The 22,969-nt window shown below is 40.1% G+C and overlaps 1 protein-coding gene across 1 annotated transcript in view; it reads left to right on the forward strand.

Moving 5' to 3' along the window:
• Positions 1–21,844, forward strand: part of GCLC (glutamate-cysteine ligase catalytic subunit) — a 47,506-nt gene extending 25,662 nt beyond the window's left edge. Inside the window, exons 4-16 of the mRNA XM_023222957.2 lie at positions 2,966–3,079; positions 4,672–4,730; positions 4,832–4,965; positions 9,999–10,073; positions 10,538–10,654; positions 11,624–11,762; positions 12,216–12,328; positions 13,352–13,444; positions 13,751–13,855; positions 18,702–18,783; positions 18,865–18,968; positions 19,050–19,170; positions 20,219–21,844. Of these exons, the coding sequence (XP_023078725.1) occupies positions 2,966–3,079; positions 4,672–4,730; positions 4,832–4,965; positions 9,999–10,073; positions 10,538–10,654; positions 11,624–11,762; positions 12,216–12,328; positions 13,352–13,444; positions 13,751–13,855; positions 18,702–18,783; positions 18,865–18,968; positions 19,050–19,170; positions 20,219–20,430 (1,468 nt within the window). The 3' untranslated portion in view covers positions 20,431–21,844. The remainder of the gene's footprint in view (positions 1–2,965; positions 3,080–4,671; positions 4,731–4,831; positions 4,966–9,998; positions 10,074–10,537; positions 10,655–11,623; positions 11,763–12,215; positions 12,329–13,351; positions 13,445–13,750; positions 13,856–18,701; positions 18,784–18,864; positions 18,969–19,049; positions 19,171–20,218) is intronic.
• Positions 21,845–22,969: the final 1,125 nt, after the last annotated feature.

Genomic DNA, 22,969 nt, shown 5'->3' on the forward strand with positions numbered 1-22,969 from the left:
CACAAATTTTAGTTGTTCTCCTAAAAACAGTTGGAGGCCTTGGGAAGGTTGGGTTGGGCGAATGGCATCCCCTTTTTGCTTTGCAGCCCTCACTTGGGCTGTAGGTGCCAGGGCTTACTAGGAAGTGAGTGAGCGAGCTGCCTGTGGAGAGACAAGGGCTGCCTGGATGCTGGTAGGTGCTGGTGATAGGAAAAGTGTGTGGTTTAAAAGATGGCAGAGTCGGTGAACTGCTGGGAAGAGAAGACACATCAAGGCTTTTGCTATAGGTCATTGTCCTGAAAACCTTAGAATACTAGGGTAGAGGCCAAGGAGTAGGTTACAGATGTTAAATGACAACTTCTAGTAATACCTTATATTACTAGAATGTAATACCTTATATTTTCCTTTTTTTCCCCCTTAACATTAAGAGGGTTGTACATTTCACTTAGCAAATTAAGAAAGTGGGAGGGGATTTGTAACACAAACCAGAACTGTTTTATATATTAAAGCTGAAGAATATATAGGATTGATGGGCAGTGGTGTTTCCTTCTGGGCCAGAAAATAAAGTTTTGGGTTAAACCTAATGTGTCCCTTACCTTGAGAATGGTTCCATATGGGATAGTTGCCTTTTTAAAAAAGATTTAGCATGCGCTAAATGCGTGGGCATGGTGGCTCACACCTGTAATCCCAGCGCTTTGGGAGGCCAAGGCAGGCAGATCACCTGAAGTCAGGAGTTCGAGACCAGTCTGGCCAACATGGTGAAACCCCATCTTTACAAAAAATCCAAAAATTAGCCACGTATGGTGGTATGTGCCTGTAATCCCAGCTACTCGGGAGGCTGCGGCAGGAGAATCGCTTGAACCTGGGAGGTGGAGGTTGTGAGCTGAGATTGTGTCACTCTGCTCCAGCCTGGGTGACAAAGCAACCCTCCATCTCAAAATAAATAAATAAATAAAAATAAAAAGATTCAACATCTTAAGTCATTGTGAAGGGAGAGTTGAGATAGAGGAATAAGCTTTATTCTAAAAACCTATAATTTTGAAAAAATTATATGTATAATTTTTTTATACCCTGTCCATATAGGAAGGTATTTTGGGACTTGAAACAATAATTATTAGTTATTTATTTAGTGGTTAGAAGCCTCCCTATACATCCACAGTAAATGATAAAGTTTTGTTGTAGTATAGGATCAAGAGAGAAAGGAGTGCTCTGGTTCTTAAGTGTAAACAGGGTGACTTTCTTTATAAAGATGCAAAGCTCTATAGTGTGGAACTGTAGTCCAAAACAGTAACCATGTGACTATTTAAATTTAAAATTAAAATTATATAAAATGAAAATTATAGTTCCTGATGTGACTGAGGAACTAGCCTCATTTCAAGGGCTCAGTAGCCATGTGGTTAGTGACTACCACTTTGTTTTGGATAGTAGAGATATTAAACATTTTTATCACTCCAGAAAGTTCTGTGGGACAGCACTGGTCCAAAATGAAGCAGTGCCATAGGTGTCCGAAGATGCAAGTTCTGATTCTACCTTCTCCCTGCCACACAAACACATTCTCATTCTCTCTTCATCCAATCTGATTCTGGTGAGCAAGGAATCCCCTTAGATTTAAGTTTGTTACTCTCCCAAAGGTCTATTCCTAAGGTTGTCGGTTCATAGTAAATAATGCACATAGCTTCAAGAATTCTCAAGAACCCTTGTAGCTGGGAACTGTTTTCTAGATAAGATCACTACCTTCAGTTGTTTACAAGGTGGATATGGGCAGCCAACACATACTTTATTTTATATTAAGAAAAGGTAGGGGTTAAAAATAAGGCATGGATGGCCAGGTGTGGTGGCTCACGCCTGTAATCCCAGCACTTTAGGAGGCCAAGGCAGAAGGATTACTTGAGCCTAGGAGTTCAAGACCATTCTGGGCAACATAGTGAGACCGCATCCCTAAAAAAAAAAAAAAAAAAAAAAAAACATGGGCACAGTGGCTCACGCCTGTAATCCCAGCTACTCAGGAGCCTGAGGCAGGAGGATGACTTGAGCCCAGGAGTTCAAGGCTACACTGACCTATGATTGCACCACTGCACTCCAGCCTGGGAGACAGAGCCAAGACCCTGTCTCAGAAAAAAAAAAAATATTTTTTTTTTAAAAAGCTAATGAGCTAGTCTTGACCCTCAAGCCAAAAGTTTCTTCCCACTGATTTAAAACTCCTCCCTCGTTTGGCTTTCACTTAGTCTTTGTCCTCCCTCACAGCACATGTAATATATTGACCTCAAATTCCTAACTTGGAAAAACTGGGGCCATCACTAAAACTGATGTGGAATTTGAGCTTTACACTTAGGAATAAATATGGAGCTTCATTTTTCTGTGTTGAAAGTAGAGCTCCTTAAGTAAGAGGAAAGGGTTGGGTTTCAGACTTCAGAGGGTGATCTCAGGGGTAGATGGGGACATCTGCAGAGATACTCCCTAATCTTGAGGGACTTATGAGGTGACCTACAGAGGCAAAAAACAGGCTCCTTCCAGATTCAGAGCCTACCGGGAAGTGGGAGGCAGTGGTGCCATGCAGGGGGTCCAAAGATAATCTGAGAGTTTAGAGATGGAAAAGGAAGACACCTCATAGGCCATGTAGGGGGACACCTGTCACCCATGACAGCTGATGTGACCATAGGAAATGACTTCTGAGTGTGCTGTCAGTCCTTTCTATTAGATGAAGAGATGGAGAGGACCCGAGTAAATGCTGTGTGGATCGTGAGTGGAGACTTGGATAAAGTTAGTAGTGGGCTGGAATTAAAAGAAGATCCTTGTGAGCAAGAAGTGTGGGGAGTGGTTGTAAAGGGGCACAGTATTTACACAACATTTGTTTTGTAAACACAAAACCCTCTGAAAAGGGGATACTAGAAATGAGGTGTCTTTAGCAGGTGCAGCGATGGCAAGACTGCACACAATTAATGCCTGAAAACAAATCCCATCTATTTAGTTCTTCAATTTGTTGTAGATTAGGCTGTCCTGGGTTCACACTGCCCGAGGTCAAACCCAACCCAGTGGAAGGAGGAGCTTCCAAGTCCCTCTTCTTTCCAGATGAAGCAATAAACAAGCACCCTCGCTTCAGGTGAGTATGGCTTTGTGTTGAAATGCAGATGCCCTTCACTAGACCCCTGACTCCTGAGAGTATAGTGTTTCTGTCTAGAAATCCTTTTTGAGCATTAATTGAGTTTTGGCTGTCTTCCTAAGTAACCAGAGAAGACAGCAGATGTGCACCTGTTCACATCTTCAGTACCCCCAGGCTCCTTGGTTGTTGATGCGTGCACCAGGCTTGTCAGTTCTCCAAGTCATCACAAAGTTATTAGCTGAGCCACTGACCTCTTTTAATGAGGAGATTATTTTCAGTCCTAGGTCTGTAAATGCCTACTGGGATTTTTTTTTCTTTGAGTTATTTCTACTTTTTTTCCCTCTATCTAACCGTCAGTATCTGTGATCTGCCCATCTTACTCTATATAACTTATAAAATACCTGATATATATAATAAGCACTCTCTTCTCTTCCATTAACTTCGAGTTCTGTTGGTTTGTCATTCGATTCTGAGGTTTTAAGTTGCTTTAAGGCTGTCACTAGTCTGATCTTAGCTTTGTACAATGCATGCTCATCTGTCACCCTGAGCCTAGGCTCCTGACCCAGAGTGGCAACATGGAGACTTCTCAGCATTCATTACTTTTAACAGGCCCGTACGTTTGCTATGTGTAGAGCCTTTTGGGGAAGACAGACATTTGTAGACATAGTTTCTAACTTCATATGTTGTCATGTGTTTAAAGGAAAATAAAAATAATTCAGCTGCTCAAGAAAAGATAGATTATGACAGATGTCAAAAGACGCACCAGAAATCCTTCTTGGAGAAAGTAAGGTGCTTCTGACTGAGGGGATCAAAGCAGGCTTCATGGAAGAAGTGGCATTTAGGCTGAATCTATAGCAGCACTGCCCATAGAAACATGTAATTGTAAATGTTCTCATAGTCACATTAAAGTAAAAACCAGATGAACATAATTTTATATTTTATTTAACCCAATATGTCCAAAAATGTTATTTGAACCATGTAATCCTGTATTCACAAGTAATTTCATGTTTTTTTGGTACTGCGTCTTCAAAATCTGGTGTATATTTTACTCTCACAGCACGTGCATGTTTTAATTAAGACAAGCCATATTTCAAGTACTCAGTGGCCACAGTGTGCCTGGTAGCTTCTGGACTAAACAAGCATGAGTCTGGGGGATAAGGATTAATTCTGCAGATTTGAAGGAGGGAGGAACAAGTTATTGGGGCTCCAGAGATGCCTGGGCAAAGTGGGTACTAAAGTTTGACCAAAGTCTTTGGAGTTAATTTGGGACATGTTGGAAACAGTGAAAGCAGACCATGGCAGACTTTGAACACCTGAATTGATCTGGTAAGTTAAGGGAGCCGTGGGAGCAGGGTTTGAGCAGGAGACAGAACAGCATTCTTGAGCAGGAGCCAAAGAATTGATACTAATGCAAAACCTTTCATCAGAAAGTTCCCTTATAGTATCTTGACTCAGATACGTTATCTGTTGAGTTGTCTTAGAGAACTAATCTGAGATATGATTTCATTCCACTTACTTGTGTGTAATCAAATTCTTCTTTTACACGATGACTGTTAGGTGACCAATTTATGACGTTTGGTTGTCTGTTTTAGTACCTTAACAAGAAATATCCGACATAGGAGAGGAGAAAAGGTTGTCATCAATGTACCAAGTAAGTCTACTGAGAGGTGGTGGGGTGGGAGAGAGACATGTTGAATTGTTGTTCAATCCTGAATTCTAAACCATTTTTATTTTTGTATTTTTATAATACAGTATTTAAGGACAAGAATACACCATCTCCATTTATAGAAACATTTCCTGAGGATGATGAAGCTTCAAGGGCTTCTAAGCCAGATCATATTTACATGGATGCCATGGGATTTGGAATGGGCAATTGCTGTCTTCAGGTATTGTTTCAAACATACAGAGAGGCAAAGTGTTCCATCCATTTCTGTTTTTTAGCTTCTTTATATATGTATGTTTCCTGTTCCAAAAATCACATTTTAATGAGGTTGAAATGGTAGCTGGTATGCCTTTCTGAAAAACAGTGAAATTATATTAGCAAATTCATTGGTAGCTGTCTATGACTAATCGTTCTACAGACTCTGTGGTTGACCACAAAGGTATACACAGTATATATACCTTTATAACTATAATTTCAGTTAACTTAAAATGCAATATATTCTGTCATTGTTTCTCTTCTCTTTTTATATGCCTAGTTTTTACTGCCATCTTGTGACAGGCTAATGAGGTGGCTTAAATATTGTTCCAAACTCTGAAAATGAGCTCTGATGGAAGTATTCCAATGATTTTGTGATCCAAGGGATTTGTGCAAAACTGTCTAGAGGTATAAAAAGAGTAAATAACTTAGCAGCTTGTGTTTGTCTTGCCCCTGAGTGAAGTATACAGGAGCCTGTCTCTGTTTACCCATTAAAAAATCTTCCTGGATCTGTTTAAATTATGGTGCCCCTGGCAGTGAGTGTCCAAGCACGCTTAAGACCGGAGTGGAAGAGCATGGAACCCGTCAGGTGGCCACACGCAAGCCTGCAGTTGGGTTTTGGCTCTGTCACTACTCAGGTATTTGGGCAACTGCCTTTACTTCTTTTGGCTCAGGTTTTTCGTCATTTGAAAGAAGGGCTGATATTAAGTCCCCTTCTAGATCTGACTCTAAGCTAATATTTATTTTATTGTCTTAACTAATGGAAGTAAAAGACAGAGGCTGCTTGTTATTTAATGTCCAAGGAAATTTTATCCAGTTCTGATTACTTCAGCTGATTAAAAACAGCGTCCTTAGAGGCGCGGGGCCGTGCAGAGCCTGGACCCATTAAGACCCTTCTGAGCCCCCAGCATGACTTCTCTCAATGCAGAGGCCCAGAACCCAGCCTTCCTTCACCTCAGACAGCTGCAGCGTGTACACGCATTTCTTGCGCATATATCTCTGGTCTGTTTATTTTCAAAACTAAATATAATCCAAATTGAATGCTAGAATCAGATTTTTCCATTCTGAATGTATTTAAATAACATGACTGAGGATAATTTATTTCTGTTTTCTTGATATTTATAGGTAGTATAAAATATGTGACTTCCAAATAAACAAACCATCACACTTCACGAAAAAAGAGATTTTTCAACTTCTAACTGCATATCTGTTTTCCTATCTTAATTACAAGTATTTCTAAAGAAAACCATTAAGTTCTAAAGCTTACAGTACATGGTTTTAGAATTGTGTAAGTGCTGTTAGCGTATTGATTGCCTTTTCTTGGTTTAATATTAAACCAGGGTGTTCTGCCAAGGACCGCATAGTTTCTCTGATATAGTTCCAAAGGGATTTCTTTCCACTGAAACACTGTATGTATACCCATAAATGTTTCCTAGTGGTAGATGATCAATATTTTTGTTGCTTGTAGATAGAACTTTTCCATCCAGTGTAAGCTTTGTCATGGGTGTAGGTTAAGTTTTCTTTTTCCCAGTGACATGTACATGTACAGTTTCACTACACCACTTAAATCATTAGCACAGATAAAGCATTTCATGTGTGGCACATGAAATGAATTTTGCCAGTTCACCGCCAGAATCCCTGCTTTGTATCTCTTCAGTGGAACGCTAAAACAACTTCTTTCCCAAGTACACTGATTTGATCTGTACAAATTATATGAATGTATTAAATTATCACGTGTGCCCTGAAGCTGTGTACGTCTATTATGTATCATTAGAGAGATGGGGAAAAAAAAGAAACTACTTATTACAGTAAAGCAGAAAAAATAGTTTTAAAGTAGTTTTTTAAGGCTAATGGAAGACTTACTGTATAAAACAAAAAGCATTTTAACCACATTCAAATTCTTGACTGTTTTGGGGCTTTTCAGGAATCACTTAAAAAGCACCAAGTTCACAACCTGGCGTGGTGGCTAATGCCTGTAATCCCAGCACTTTGGGAGGCTGAGGTGGGCAGATCACTTGAGGTCAGGAGTTTAAGACCAGCCTGGCCACCATGGCAAAATCTCGTGTCTACTAAAAATACAAAAATTAGACGTGGTGGCATGTGCCTGTAATCCTAGCTACTAAGGAGTCTGAGGCATGAGAAACGCTTGAACCTGGGAGGCGGAGGTTGCAGTGAGCCAAGATTGTACCACTGCATTCCAACTTGGGGAACAGATCAAGTCTTTGTCTCCAAAAAAAAAAGCACTAAGTTCATGACAGGTTATGAGAGCCCCCCCCCCCCCACCCCCCCAAAGTCATGTGACTTCAAATCTGGGTTGTAGATAAAGTTTAGATTAGATGTTTAGGTTTCGAACATATATCTTCCTTAGTTCCTCCCTCCACCCCCAGCCCCACCCCCATCAGCTTCCTGGCAGCATTGTGTGCCTCCTTTATATGATGCTTTAAAAGGACACTAGAAGCCCAAATTACTCACGTATTCATAGCTTTTTAAGGTATAAGAACTTTTTTTTCCTTCCATTAAAGCCATTATCCACAGTGATGTCCTATTTAATTTGATGATTGCATATCAGCCCTAGAGTAAGAAAGCTAATTACTAAAGGTATTTAAAATAACTAAGTCACTTCACTGTTGTATACTTCTGGGGTTGGATTTCCCAGGATTCACCTACGAATTATGTATTGTGTACTAGGCCATCTAAGAGTAGCCAGTTGAAAACCTGGAAAGAAAACCTGCCTCTCATAGTATCTTTTTAAAAACAAAAATGACACACACTAAAATACCTAAGAGTAACACAAAAAAGACATAAAAAAACTAAGAGATGCATGTTCAAAATAATTCTTTAGTCAAAATACTTGGGAAACATGTAGTTTTTTGTTTTTCTTTAAATCTCAATGCCTTGTCAGTTGGCCTTTGGGGTCCCTGTCTTTCAGGTTTCTCACCATACCTTTGACCTTATGTTATCCTCTTTAGCACCCTCTTGTTTTTTTTCAAGATTCTCGTTTATTAAGCACTAACCAGGTGTCAGACACTGTCCTGCACACTTGGGATAGAGAATGGGAAGAAAGATCCCCGCCCTTCTGGAGCTTCCGCTTCAGCAAATAAGTGCATGAAGACTTTGCGTGCCAGCTCCCATTTCCTCACTGCTCATGTAATTCATGCCATATGCAAAGTGATTTCCAAGTTCCCACCTCTTTGCAGCAACTCCCCTTGGTTCGGTTATCAGTGACCTAATTGCCAACTCTTATCAATCTTTGTCTACTTTAACCTTTGAAACACTTATTCTTTGGTGCCCATGACACAGCTTTTCTCTGTGTTGAATTAATTATTAATTATCATTAAACTAGTAATGACTAGTTAATATAGTCTCCACACTGACATGAAATGCGATTATAATTGAGCAGGCAAACTTGAGTCTCCAATAGACGTTGTCTGCTGTGGAAAACAAAGTTGAGATCTAGCTAAAACCATTGGAACTAACAAGTTGAGATTGTAACAGTAAAATATTCACTTAGCTGCTGTTATTTCAAGTCTTCAACACTGAAATTATTTCGTGTTCCAACACTAAATTCAAGCTGTCATTATTGAATAACACGAAATTCAAACTGTCGTTATTGAATAACAACAACAGAGGAGATTAAAACTGTTGCCAGCTTGCAGTTATTACTAATGTGCTAACACAAACACATTTGTGTTCCTTGTCCCTTCTACCCTCTTGGAAAAAAAGCAGGTCTTTTGTTTTTGGTTTTGATTTCTGTTGGGTAACAAAGAATTTATGCTCACCAAGTTATATGATCTTTTTCTCTGCCTAACTCTGAAGTGTCCTACCTACCCTCCTTGTGCAGGCTTCCTGGGTGATCTCCCCATCTTCAGGACATTGTCTGAGCCTACTCCCCAGGTATTTCTACAACTCAGATTTTTCTTCTGAGCACCAGCCCTGGAGACCTAGCCACTTAGAGGACCTCTTTTTCTGTCTATTCTCTTGGCCTCATAAGTCCATCACGTCATGACACCTCTTTATCTCTAACCTCTGAACACCCAAGCCAAAACCTAAGCCATCCCCTACTCTCAGTCTCCCCTTTTTCACCAGTGCCTGCTACTTTGACTTTAGTATCACTCTCCCCCACATCCTTCCTCAGCCTTTTCCTTGACAGGTGCAGTATTTTAACTGCTTCCCTGTCTTTCTAGTCTTGCCCCCTTCCAAGCTCTTCACCATACTGCCACCAGTGAAGTTTGAAAACAATAGTTGGCCAGGTGCGGTGGCTCACACCTGTAATGCCAGCACTTTGGGAGGCCGAGGCGAGCGGATCACGAGGTCAGGAGATCGAGACCAACCTGGCTAACATGGTGAAATCCCGTCTTTACTAAAAATACAAAAACAAAATTAGCCGGGCGTGGTGGTGGGCACATGTAGCCCCAGCTACTCGGGAGGCTGAGGTGGAAGAATGGCGTGAACCCAGGAGGCAGAGCTTGCAGTGAGCCGAGATCACACCACTGCACTCCAGCCTGGGCGACAGAGTGAGACTCCATCCCAAAAAAAAAAAAAAAAAAAAAAAAAGGAAAGAAAGAAAGAAAAGAAAAGGGAAGGGAAGGAAAGCGAAAGGAAGGGAAAGGAAACAATAGTTAACAGGTCCAGATCCCTTTTGCATCCCTCACTAACTGAAGGGATAGGAAGGCAACAAGCCAGTAGAAGAGAAAATGCTTTGCTAAAGGTCATTGTATGTCTGTGTCTTATTTTTCTTTTTTTGATTACTTAATCTTATTTCACTTAGGACCTTGGTTATTTATATTAGTTGCCTATAGGCAGTGGAACATAATTAAATACCATTTTCTAGTTAAATCCACCTAAGACAACTTTTAAACAAAACTCTTGCATTCAATGTTGCCAATAATGAAGCATTGTTAACTTGCCCCTCTCTCCCCAGCACCTTCCTTATCTGATTTCACTGCTTGGGGAGCATGCTAATGATTCCTTGGTGTTAATAACTTTGCAATTCTTAAACAGGTGACATTCCAAGCCTGCAGTATATCTGAGGCCAGATACCTTTATGATCAGTTGGCTACTATCTGTCCAATTGTTGTAAGTATACCTCTTATTTTAAATACTACTTCGTAGGAAATAAGATAGCATATGCAGAATTTACTGATGGTGTGCTATTTAAGTCCAGTTAAGACCTCAGTCAGAGATGGACTAATATAAGTAGTATGCAGGTTTAGGTATAATGAACTGAGAGTCTACACTGTAGAAGTTTACTGTTGCTAGTACAACATTGATTTGTTAAACGTCAAGTTTGAATGTGGCCATTTTCCCTCTCCCATACTTCATGTCCTCACATTAGAGAGAGGATGATTTAAGTGAATCAAACCCAAGGAACTGGATTCTTCCTGGTATATTTCACTGTAAGATAGGCACAGGTACATGTGGTGGAGCTCTCTATGGGTTGCATAAATTGATTATTTTTTATCAGAAATATAACTGCATGGAGCTTGTTTTAGCATGTAAGTGACACTTTGAATTTGCAGCTGACTTTTGTTTGTTTTTAGATGGCTTTGAGTGCTGCATCTCCCTTTTACCGAGGCTATGTGTCAGACATCGATTGTCGCTGGGGAGTGATTTCTGCATCTGTAGATGATAGAACTCGGGAGGAGAGAGGACTGGAGGTGGGAATTATTGTTTCTTAATAGCCCTTTTAAATCAAGCAGGTAAAAATGGATCTTTTGCAATTTCAGGATGTCTCCCTGAAATTTTTATCTGAAGTGAGGAAAAAGATTTGGTCTAGGTGGGGAGTTAATTTTTATCATATGTTGATGTCTGTATTGGTTTTAGCTTCATTTAAAATTAGTAGTGCCATTTTTCTATATTTTGGAAGTACTGATGGCTGTTTTTACCAAAAGGCTTTTTGGTGCCACATGAGTGTTTTGTATATGGTGCTTTCTGCCGTGGAAAGTATAATTTGTGTCAGAGATTCTTTTTTCATGTAAAAGGTTAGGCATTGACTAATAAGGGTGAGATGGCACCTCTTGTTTGCATGTTGAACTGTAAAGTAACCCTTGCACCTCTCCAGCAAGGGGTGTGCCTCAGAACCACCCATGGAAATCTTTAAAAATAGACACCAAGACCCTATCCTAGACCTACTAAATAAGAATCTCTAGGATGGGACCTGAACAGGGGTGTTTTTAAAGGAGTCCTCGTAAGTGTTTTTGATATTCTTAACCAGGGCTATACTACTGCTGCTCTGGTCTTCATGTAATTGTTCATAAATTGTTGAACATGCTTTCTAAGTAGAAATAAACTTTAAAGGATAAATTATTTTGATAGGTTTATCTTACATTATAGATTTATTTATTTATTTGCTTTTAACCTTAGCATTTATTTTCCCTAGCTTAATAAAAATGAAAGTGATCTACTTTTAAAAGAAAAAAGTATATTTAAATCATACTAGAAAAAAAGGGTATTTAAATTACCTTCAGATTTTAAAAAATATAATTTTCCTTACTACTTTTTAGGGCCCACTAACTTTTTTTCTGTATCTTATGTTGAGGTTTTTATATAATTATCATATATAAAAATATATTATTTTCAACTCATTTTATATAGCATATTCATTTATATATATTTTTAATCTTTAGCCATTGAAGAACAGTAACTATAGGATCAGTAAATCCCGATATGACTCAATAGACAGCTATTTATCTAAGTGTGGTGAGAAATATAATGACATCGACTTGACGATAGATAAAGAGATCTACGAACAGCTGTTGCAGGAAGGTGGGTTCCCACTGCATCTTTCTGGGTTTATTGTACGCCTTTAGTTCTTCAAAGCTCTTATACACTTTTTTGCCGACTCCTGGTCTGGTTTCTATTTTTAGTGTGAAGTCTTTAACTTTGCTTATGAGGCTGCTTGTTCCTAAAGTTTCAGGTTCCAAATGCTTGTGAGATCTTCTTGACTTTTAGCAAAAGGAGCTTACTTTGGAGGTCTGTGTGTAGGTCCACACCAGTGCCCCAGCAGGCATTGTGTAAGTAGTGAATAAAGCGCTGACATTTCTGCAGTGTCCGCAGGATAAAATACTGGGCGAGGTGAGGATACTAATCAAACCAGCTATTTCAAGCTTCTAGACACCCTTTCTTCAAACTTCCTGAGCTATCCTGTCATCTTTCTGGACTAAGAGGAAGTGGTATCTCCCGCTTTGCAGTGAGTTCCCATATGATCTCTCTTTGCAGGCATTGATCATCTCCTGGCCCAGCATGTTGCTCATCTCTTTATTAGAGACCCACTGACACTGTTTGAAGAGAAAATACACCTGGATGATGCTAATGAGTCTGACCATTTTGAGGTATCTCCTCAGTTTTGTTTTTATTTATTTATTTATTGACTTCTGAGAGTCTAGAATCCTCTGTTTTATATGCATTTCACTTCACAAACCAACATGGGGAGGCAGTTTTCTGTACCTGTGAAGAATACAAAAGAAATTTCGTAAGACTTTCATTTACCCAGTGCAGAAAAGAACTTGAACAAAAGAAAAATTGGTTTCAAGTACTCTTATTTTACGATTCTTACTGTTTATCTCACTTATTATATTTTTTTGTTGTTGTTCAGTATTTTATTATTTGCCTAGTGGTGGAAAATTCATACACTACACAAAAAATAACCTCATCAGTTATTTCAGTGCTTCAGACATACCACCTTTTTTTTTTTTTTTTTTTTTTTGTAGATAGGCTTCTCGTAGGCTTATTTCTGTGTCATGTTATATGTAGACATTGACATATATACCTTTTGAAATACCAACTGTATCCCCTATCTTTCCCCCACCAAACTCACAAAAGATATAAATCCTTCCAGTCTTGCCATCAGATCCCAAGATGGTTAGGGCCAAGAAAGAACTCTCTCTCAATGTCTTGAGAAACAGCTACCCTTCTTAGGCTCTGGGGTCATTGAAGTAGCAGCATTCCCAGGAGAGGAGGAAGAAAGGAAACAACTGTTGTGTGACAGGGTTCTCAGATGAAAGTGTCCAGTGTCACCTGGAATGGCAGGCTGGCTCCTAAAACTCTCAGGGATGAAGGTGGGGGCCCCGTGGCTCTTCAGCTGCTGCCCCCTAGGTGGGAGGTAGGAAGTAGGGAGCTGGGTGGGATTAAGCTTGCAGGGATAGGGCCTCTAGCTTTTGTTAAACACTTGCTGTTTTGTTTTCCTGAAAGAGCACACTCCAAGAAAATCTTAAATTGTACCTTTTTGTCTTTGTCAGTTGAAGAAATTTGGTATGGACAGTGAGCAGTCTTCTTTCCTAATTAAATATCAGATCATCTTAATATTTTCCTGGATGTATGAAAAGTTGGTTTTCTTCTGTGCTTTTGTATCATAGAATATTCAGTCCACAAATTGGCAGACAATGAGATTTAAGCCCCCTCCTCCAAACTCAGACATTGGATGGAGAGTAGAATTTCGACCCATGGAGGTAAGACACATGCATCAGCAAGAACTGATTCAAAAGTACTCTTTCGCCAGCTGTTCATCACCCTTCTGATGCTGCTATCAGAAGGCTCTTAAATATAAAATAAAAATTAAGTGTGTGCATGGTAACAAGTCAGTCCAAGTTATGGAGGGTTGATTTCTGAGAATAGATGTGGGCAAAGGGCTTCCAGACCCAGATGGGGAATTAGGAGATGGCTTGGGAATGACATGGTCTAAGGAGGGGCCTGGGTCAGGGAACAGCACGTTTATGTAGTTGGTTCGTAACTTCTCTGAGCTTCTGCTTGTCTAGGTGCAATTAACAGACTTTGAGAACTCTGCCTATGTGGTGTTTGTGGTACTGCTCACCAGAGTGATCCTTTCCTACAAATTGGATTTTCTCATTCCACTGTCAAAGGTAAGGATATGTTTCTTTATGGTGTTGGGTATAGATCTATCTGTAGATATATTTATTTATATATGCTGTTTTTTTACAACCTGATTTCATTTGGAATTGTTTACCCTTTGCAACAAAATGTTTCTCCATCAGCCCTATTCTTTATTTTCTTTTAAACCTAAGCTTAATTTCTAGACGCTTTCCATTCAAGATGATTGGTGGTTCTAGAAGTAGTCCCACACATTGATTTTATCCACTACAAAATCCCAGGTTGATTACAATGTTAAAATTAGGATGGAGAAGGAAAGTGTAAATGCTGGAATGCCGGGAAAAGTATTCTCAGTAGAACCGAACTTGAGATGTTTCTGAAGAATTTGGATGGTATTGGACTGTCAGAAAAACAAATTGGAGTTCATCAGCCCCCCATAAGACCAAAACCAAGCTTTCTGGGAGCGGTTTGCCAGCAGAACAACTCCAGGTGATGAGGGAGCAGAGCTGTGGGTCGTGGGGCAATAGCTGAGCAGATGAAGGCCTTTGGTTTCTGGGCCAGGGTTCCTCTTGGCAGAGAGTGGCTGGAAAAAACTGCTAAACAGAGAGGGCCCTGCCACAGGAGCTCCTGGTTGAGGGTTTTAGGGCCAGAGAATGGAGAAGTAGGGCAGCCCTGTCACAGCAAACATGGAAGCAGGAATGAAACTGCTTAGCTCCAGCATCTGCCCCTAGGGCATCTCCTTCCTCCATAAGGGGTTTGCCAGACTGTGCCTGTCCCCACACCCTCTGAAGGAAGTCAGGCTGTCAGCCCATCCCTGCCTGCTCCTCACACCCAGACCAAAGATCACACATAGAACTCTGTGGGCCCACATTGCCCTCATGCCTACCTACTGGGGAGACCAAATCCATCTAAGAGAGATTGCATGTAAGCTACCGGTCTAAGCCTTTGCTTATAAATAAGAGTAGATGCCTGGAAGGCAACAGAAAATTGAGAACAATTAACAGCCTTAAAGAGAAGGGCCCAACTGGTCCTGCAAGGGTATACTCTGTTCAGTGAAACTTACTTACTTCAAGGAAGTAAGCTGGGCCCAACACACACCTATAATCTCTGCTCCTCAGGAGGCTGAGGCAGGAGGATTGCTTGAATTCAGGAATTCCAGTGCAGCCCTGACATCATTGCCAGATCCCATCTCTTGAAGAAAAAGATAAGAAACTGGAAATAATAATAATTATTATTTTTAATTTTTAAACCTGTTTTAGAGACAGGGTCTCACTATATTGCTCAGGCTGGTCTCAAACTCCTGGCCTGAAATGATCCTCCTGCTGGCCTGAAATGATCCTCCTGCTGCCAAGCCTTCTAGGTAGCTGGAATTAAAGACACAAACTACCATGCTCAGCTTTGGAAAAAGTTCTTAAAGGAATTCTAATTAGTGGCCTCAGACAAATTCTACAGAGGTTCAGTCACATCCATAAAACAAGCATTATAGATGGTGCTTATTTAATGGTGAGTATTCTCACCAGTAGAGGAGATGTTGTTGAATATCCAAGGTAGTGATTTAGAAGATCAAATTAAGATTAATCCCAGCAGGATGGTGAAGAAATGGAAATTATGGAAAACCTGAAGCCTGGAAAACTCTAGAAAATTCAATGTTTATGTAATAATTTAGAAGAGGAGAATAGTTTATATAGAAAAGATATAAAATACAATAATCAAGGAAAAATAGAATTTTTCCTTAATAAGTCTCCCTTAAGGATGAGACAAATACTTAACTCAAATGTAGGCATTTATTAATTTCAAAGAGAAAATTAACTGTCTGGATAAGAGAAAAAATTAGGAGACCTGCCAAGGGGGAAAAAATCAACTGATACTGCTTCTCACTTGCAACATTAAATGCTGGATGGAAAGAAGTTTTCAGAATCTCAAGAAGTAAAGAATTAGCAACCACAGAATTATCTTCTCATCCAAATTATTCTTTAAATTTTGGGTGATTCTAACAAAACTGAATGGATCAAGTTAGGGCTAAAAGTATGCCAGAAGTCTTATCTGGTGTCTCAGTTTGTTTGGGCTGCTGTAACAAAAATACCTTACACTGGGTGGTTTATAAACAACGGGAATGTATTGCTCACAGTTATGGAGGCTGGGAAGTCCACGATCAAGTCACCAAGTCACCGGCAGTGTCAGTGTCTGGTGAGAGCTGTTGCTATCTGGTTCATACATGGTGCCTTCTTGCTGTGTTCTTACATGGTGGAAGGGGCTAACTAGCTCTTCAGGTGTCTCTGTTATGAGAGCACTACTCCCATTTATGAGGGTAGAGCCTTCGTGACATCCCAAAGGAGGTCCTCCCAATCGCCCCCCAAAGGCCCTACCTTCTAATACTGTCACAATGGGCATTAGGCATCAGTGTATGAATTTGAGGGAACACAAACATTCAAACCATGGCACCTAGTAAGGGGATATGGAAGGAGATGAATGGCAGATACTCATTAGTGCTTGACACTTAGAGAGTTATAATTTCAAAACTACCTCTTTAAAAGTAAGGAAAACTATTAATAGTATAGAAACAGGATTTATTACTCCTAAACTTGCTGGCTAAAAGGGTGGTAAAATGAACCAGGAATACATTTCAGTGCCACAAAATTGGGTGTGGGGCCAGACGAGTGAAGAAACAATAGCCCACAGAACATAAAACGGTGAAAATGAAATGAAAACAAATTTGAATAGACTAAACTCTATCCTATTAAACAGCTAAACCAGATAATATAAAATAGCAACAACACAGTTTGCACAAGATATACCTAGAACAAGGACAGATGCCGAGAAGAACTGCATAGTGACTTTTTGGAGTGATAGCAGGAATGGCAAAGCAATATCAGGCAAAATGTGAGGTAGAAATTATTGAATGGGATAGAGAAAGTAGTTTTATATATTCTTCCAAGAAGATGTGAAAGCTGTGGTCCTTTTTGTACCATGAAATGTAACATGAAAAGAATTTAGTGTGATGGGTAATATGTGGCTTTGATGTGAGAACTAAATGCATAAATCCCTGGTACTACTTAGTAGGCTTTTAACCTGGACAAGTTACTTATTCTCAGTGCCTCAGTTTCCCACATGGAAACTTATCCCCCAGAGGGGGATAAGTAGGCTGTTGTAAGCCCACGTGAGATTAATGAGGTAAACCGCTTAGCAGAGTACCTTGCCTGTTACTTAGTAACTGACAGGCCATGTAATCAAAGGATGGGAAGGGCCATGAGGGAGTTAAATGGCACGGTTAATAAGCTTGGTTGTATGGCCTGTATTACATATCTCATACCACATCTTTTTTCAGATGCCATGAGTAAGACTTACAAAAAATAAAGAAAATCTTCACTTCTCAAAAGTAGACACAATAGAGCATGCGTTCCCACTAAAACTAAAGAGATATTCTGGAGAAATTTAACATTGGAAATTAAAAATGTCTTTCCTAGTAGATTTTAGATTCGCCAAAACTAGAATTACAGATTGTGTAGTAGGTTGCTGGCAGAGCTGGTGTGTAAGGAAAAATTATGTCTTAAAACAAAGATTTTGAATCTAAGTAGTTGAGAATCTAAAGAACAAAATAAAATATACTTTGAAAGGAAGTCATAAAAGCAGAAATTAGAAGTGGTCATTATCAACCTTTTTCAAGACTAAGGAAAAAAGAAACAAATACTAGTAATGAAAGCAGATGTTCACAGCCATGGTGGAATTTATACTATTTATTTGAGTGTGCTCCTAGAGTATCTAGATTGTTCAGAAGGTCCTATGTGTCTCTTCAAAAATGAAACCATAACAGTCGCACTCCCCGCATAATGAATATGGGAGGAGAGTTGGTAATCAAGAGAGCTTATGTACCATCTGTCCCACATCAGCCTAACTGGTCACTATTGTATATACTGAGGTCCCACATAAGATTTCATTATAGAAAATAAGGGATTACTACTAAAAAGTTTTTAAAATTCTGCTTTGAGAGTCTTAAAAAGTCATTGGAGATGTAGAGAATTCACAAATGAAACAGTTTTCGGTTTCATGAGTGAGTCTACATGTCCAGAGCTACCAGGTGGGCAAAAAGCAGTGAACTGTCTTTGCCTTTCCTCTCTATAGTTGGGAGGCAAAACCCCAATGGCGAGGCAGCAGGGGAAGAAGAGCATTCAACTTAGAAGAACCTGGTTATAGGCCAGGCGCGGTGGCTCACGCCTGTAATCCCAGCATTTTGGGAGGCCGAAGCGTGCAGATCACTTGAGGTCAGGAGTTCGAGACCAGCCCCATCTCTGCTAAAAATGCAAAAAAAATTAGCCAGGTGTGGTGGTGCAGGCCTGTAATCCCAGCTACTTGGGAGGCTGAGGCACGAAGAATCACTTGAACCCAGGAGACAGAGGTTGGGGTGAGCTGAGATCACACCACTGCACTCCAGCCTGGGCAACAGAGCGAGACTCCATCTCAAAAAAACAGAAGAAGAACTGGGTTCTAGTCCTGCCTTCTGCCTTCATTACCCTGGGACTCCTGGTGAGACACTGCTATGTAAATGGAACCAGCCACCTGCCCTCCCAACACTGTGTATCTATTGCAAGCCTCAGTCACAGAGGTGCTTTGAAATACAGACATTCCACGTGAATATAACTTTTGGGTTTTACGTTTCTCTTAAAATTCCCTGATGAGTTAAAAAACTCAGATACCAATCCATGATTGAGTGACACAGTCCTCACGTAAATAAAAAGCCTGTTCCTCCCGCCGGGGAGCATTTGAGCAGAACGTAGAATCCCTAAGGGAGTGAGTCCTCATTGCAAAAGTGAGGAAGGCGCTACAACTTGCATGTCCGATCAAGAATATTTTGACTTAGTCGTGATTCTTTCTCTCCCTTAGGTTGATGAGAACATGAAGGCAGCACAGGAACGAGATGCTGTCTTGCAGGGAATGTTTTATTTCAGGAAAGATATTTGCAAAGGTATTACATTATCTTAGATTTCTAACGTCAGCTTATGCTGCTGCAAGCTGCTGAAGCTCCCCTGACCCTCTTCTCCGACAGGTGGCAACGCAGTGGTGGATGGTTGTGGCAAGGCCCAGAACAGCACAGAGCTTGCTGCAGAGGAGTACACCCTCATGAGCATAGACACCATCATCAATGGGAAGGTAGGAGCGTGGCCCTGTACAGTATGCCTCGCTGTGCACATCCGCCGGCAGGGAGTTCATAACGTGTCCTGCTTCTTGTAGGAAGGTGTGTTTCCTGGACTGATCCCAATTCTGAACTCTTACCTTGAAAACATGGAAGTGGATGTGGACACCAGATGTAGTATTCTGAACTACCTAAAGCTAATTAAGAAGAGAGCATCTGGTATGATATCTGTTTTTCTTAATCTCATAATGTAGACAGAACGGTACAGTCTTAGAATGTTCAGTTTCTATAAGTCTTTTAAAATAATGCCGTATTTAATTCATGCACACTGTTTCACATTTTCATATCTCTGCAATTGTATTCACCTTTTAATCTTTGACACGTAATTTAGATTAGCAGTGCTTTTTTTCTTATCAGTTCAGAAAATAGGGGTGCATCTTCAAATCACTGGCATCTCAGATGATGAAATGGTATCTGGATTGTTTACTTACCATTTACGTCCAACCGTGTTGATTGTACATCATCATGCGCTCTTTTATAGGACTAAGGAACTCTGTAAGTTAAATAAGCTGAACTGTTCTTCAGCCTGCATTTGTACATACAATGAGGCTCCTGAGAATCCCCTTTCTTTATTAGCTTAAAGGTTACATTTACAGTGCCTAACACGGTATTTGGCACAAGGGAGCTGTCAGCTCTTAATAAAGTGACAGCAATAACGGTAATGGCATCTGTATTTAACTTGAGGCTTCTGTACACTTTCTGGAGTCACAAAGGATAGCCGTAGATCCCCACCTCACCCCTCAAATGGTATACTGCCAGTTTCCCTCTTCATTCACTCTACTTACTGTTCTTCATTCTCTCCACCTCTTTGATCAAAGATCGCTCAAGGGACCCTACAGTCCTCTGAGGCAGTCTCGGCATTTGTAGTCCTAGCCCTCTGGCCAAACGGGAGGACACATGCTCTTGTACACGTGTGCTGGCTCCTGTCCCTTAAGAGCTAGCAGTGTCGGCATATGGGGGGCCTCTAACAGGTACCATAGAAACTGGATGTATGTGTTCTCATTGCCTGCCCGCAACCTAGAATTCCTGCCCAGGAGGACGTCTTCAAACGCTAAGAAAGATGTTCCCACCCCCTGCCATGCAGCCACACTAAAAGGACACAGTGATTTCTCTCCAGAATTGCGTTTATGCTGACTACTAAATATCAACTTATTAAAAAAAAAACTTCTGTGGTTTTAATTTTTTTTTTCGCTTCCCCGCCCCACAGGAGAACTAATGACGGTTGCCAGATGGATGAGGGAGTTTATCGCAAACCATCCTGACTACAAGCAAGACAGTGTCATAACTGATGAAATGAATTATAGCCTTATTTTGAAGTGTAACCAAATTGCAAATGAATTATGTGAATGCCCAGAGTTACTTGGATCAGCATTTAGGAAAGTAAAATATGGTGGAAGTAAAACTGACTCATCCAACTAGACGTTCTGCAGAAAGAAAAATGCGTTACTGTTTTATTGACGAACTGACGGCAGTACCATGCCTCTCAGCCCATGTGTATGCTATGAAGACCAAATGATAGAACTGTACTGGGCCAGTGAACCAGAAATTGATTAAGGCTTTCTTTGGTAGGTAAATCTAGAGTTTATACAGTGTACATGTACATAGTAAAGTATTTTTGATTAACAATGTATTTTAATAACATATCTAAAGTCATCGTGAACTGGCTTGTACATTTTAAAATTCTTACTTTGGAGCAACTACTGTCTAAGCAGTTTTGTAAATGTAATGTACTGGTAATTGTACAATACTTGCATTCCAGAGTTAAAATGTTTACTGTAAATTTTTGTTCTTTTAAAGACTACCTGGGACCTGATTTGTTGAAATTTTTCTCTTTAAAAACACTTTCATTAATTTTCCTTTGTCATTTCCTTTGTTGTGTACATTAAATCACTTGAATCCACTGAAGTGCTTCAAGGGTAATCTTGGGTTTCTAGCACCTTATCTCTGATGTCTCTTTTGCAAATGGAATAGTTAACCACTTGGTCACCTTGCCCCAAGCTTTCCCCTCTGAATAAATACCCACTGAACTCTGATGGCTGTTATCAAAGGAACTTTTCTTTGTTTAAATTTGCTGATGCAGGAATTAAGTTTAAACACAACTCTGTGGGAAGAAAAGAGATTATTACCCAGAATTCACATGTAGTGATTATTAAGGACATTTTTTTTTTAATTATAAAAGTTGGCAGCGGGGGTGGGGGATGGCAATCATTTTTCTTCCTATACATACAAAGGATACTGTCAAAAATGGCATTAGTTCTTCTGTTGTGGCCTGTTATTCTGATTGCTGCTGTATACAGTTTTGTTACTCTTTAGTTTTTAGTTAAGCACATTGATAGACTTTGCTCTAAAAGCCATTCACTCCAGATTTTACCTGGGGAATATTCTACATACTGCTTACTTTACTCTGTAAAACTCATCAATAAATCATGAAAGGCACTGAGTTCTGTAAATCAGGACCCTACATGTTTAATTGTAAATAAGTTTCAGATAATTGTTACAGCTTTGCGTTGACGTTTTGTTGGTTTTTTTCAATTAGTTAAGTTTTAACTGCTTCTAAAATAACTCTATTGTAGATTAAGCAGACCTTTACAGGCATAAATATTTAAACTGTAATATGCTAACTTGAAGAGATTGCAATAAAGCTGCTTCAGCTACCCGTTTATGTTTAAATACTAGGGTTTGTTCTATATTTTATACACGCACTTTGGATGATTAAAGAATGCCTGGTTTTCGTTGCAATTTGCTTGTGTAAATCAGGTTGTAAAAAGGCAGATAAATTAAAATGTTTGTGGTATGAGGAAATAAAAGAATGGAATTAGCATTCATTCAGAAACCTTTGAATGTGTGTGAGTTCCACAGCTCAACAAATAGTGGGAGAGTTTGGTTTTTGTAATTAACCCAAATACCGTGAAATTATTTTTTCATCATTGTGACCTCAGACGTTTCTAGAAAGAAGCATAGTGATGAAGACAAACAGATGCCTTATCTCCGCTAGTAGCTATCAACCCCTGTGGGGAGACAGAACTTGAAGTGTGACTGAATTGACTGCTGGGGCACTGAAAGATTTTTTTTTTTTTTTTTTTCCCACTCCCAACTGCTGTTGTGCTGGGTCAGTGGGGACATGGTGAATGAATGTTGAGTAAGCTGGGTGCTGTGTGCACGCCGCAATCTAAGCAGGAGATACTTAGACTGTGAGTCAGCAAGTCCTACAGAGAGCTGTCTTCAACTCCTGTCTTTGGATCAGTGTTCAGCCCCCCACACACGGTTCATGAAATAATGTTCATCTGAGCAACACACTTTTCTCAGAGCTCTAATTTCTTTATTTGAATGTTCCCAGGGCAGTGCTTATCAAACTGTAGTCTACATACAAATCTCTTTGGGGTGTTATTCTGGCTTGGTAAGTCTGGGGTGGGGCCCACATTTCTTAACAAGCTCCCAGGCGATGCTGATGCTGCGGATTTGCTGGCCCCATGGATAATAAGGACTTTCTCTACCTGAGCTATGGACAGATCAACATTAAGTCTCAAATAACACTTGTTTTTAAGTCTAATGTGATATGTCTAGATTTTCTCTTATTAAAGACCAGATAGTGGTCTTCTTTCTCCAGGACAGAGAATGTAAGCCTCACAGCTCTCATGAGCTTTACCATGTGAACACAGCTGAGAATTTGGGATTTTTAGGAACAGAACTATAAATCTTAAAGTAAGCAAAAAGTGTTTTCTCCTTGGTAGAAATACCTGTGGCCAAGCCCAGACCTTCAGATCCTAACTTGGGATACAACTGATTGTTACTTAACCTGCTGCTAACCTAAAGACTAGTTTTCTGCCCATCTGGTCCCCTGTGTGAATAAGAAGTTTCCTCTTGGTCCCAGGATGCCTCTGCTGCTCGGCTCGTCTCTGAGGCTGTGAGCCTTCCAGTTCAGAAATGGAAGGAAAATCCATTGCCTTAGATGCCTCGT

The sequence above is a fragment of the Piliocolobus tephrosceles genome, chromosome 5 (assembly GCF_002776525.5).
Source record: "Piliocolobus tephrosceles isolate RC106 chromosome 5, ASM277652v3, whole genome shotgun sequence".
In the NCBI taxonomy this organism is placed as follows: Eukaryota; Metazoa; Chordata; class Mammalia; order Primates; family Cercopithecidae; genus Piliocolobus; species Piliocolobus tephrosceles.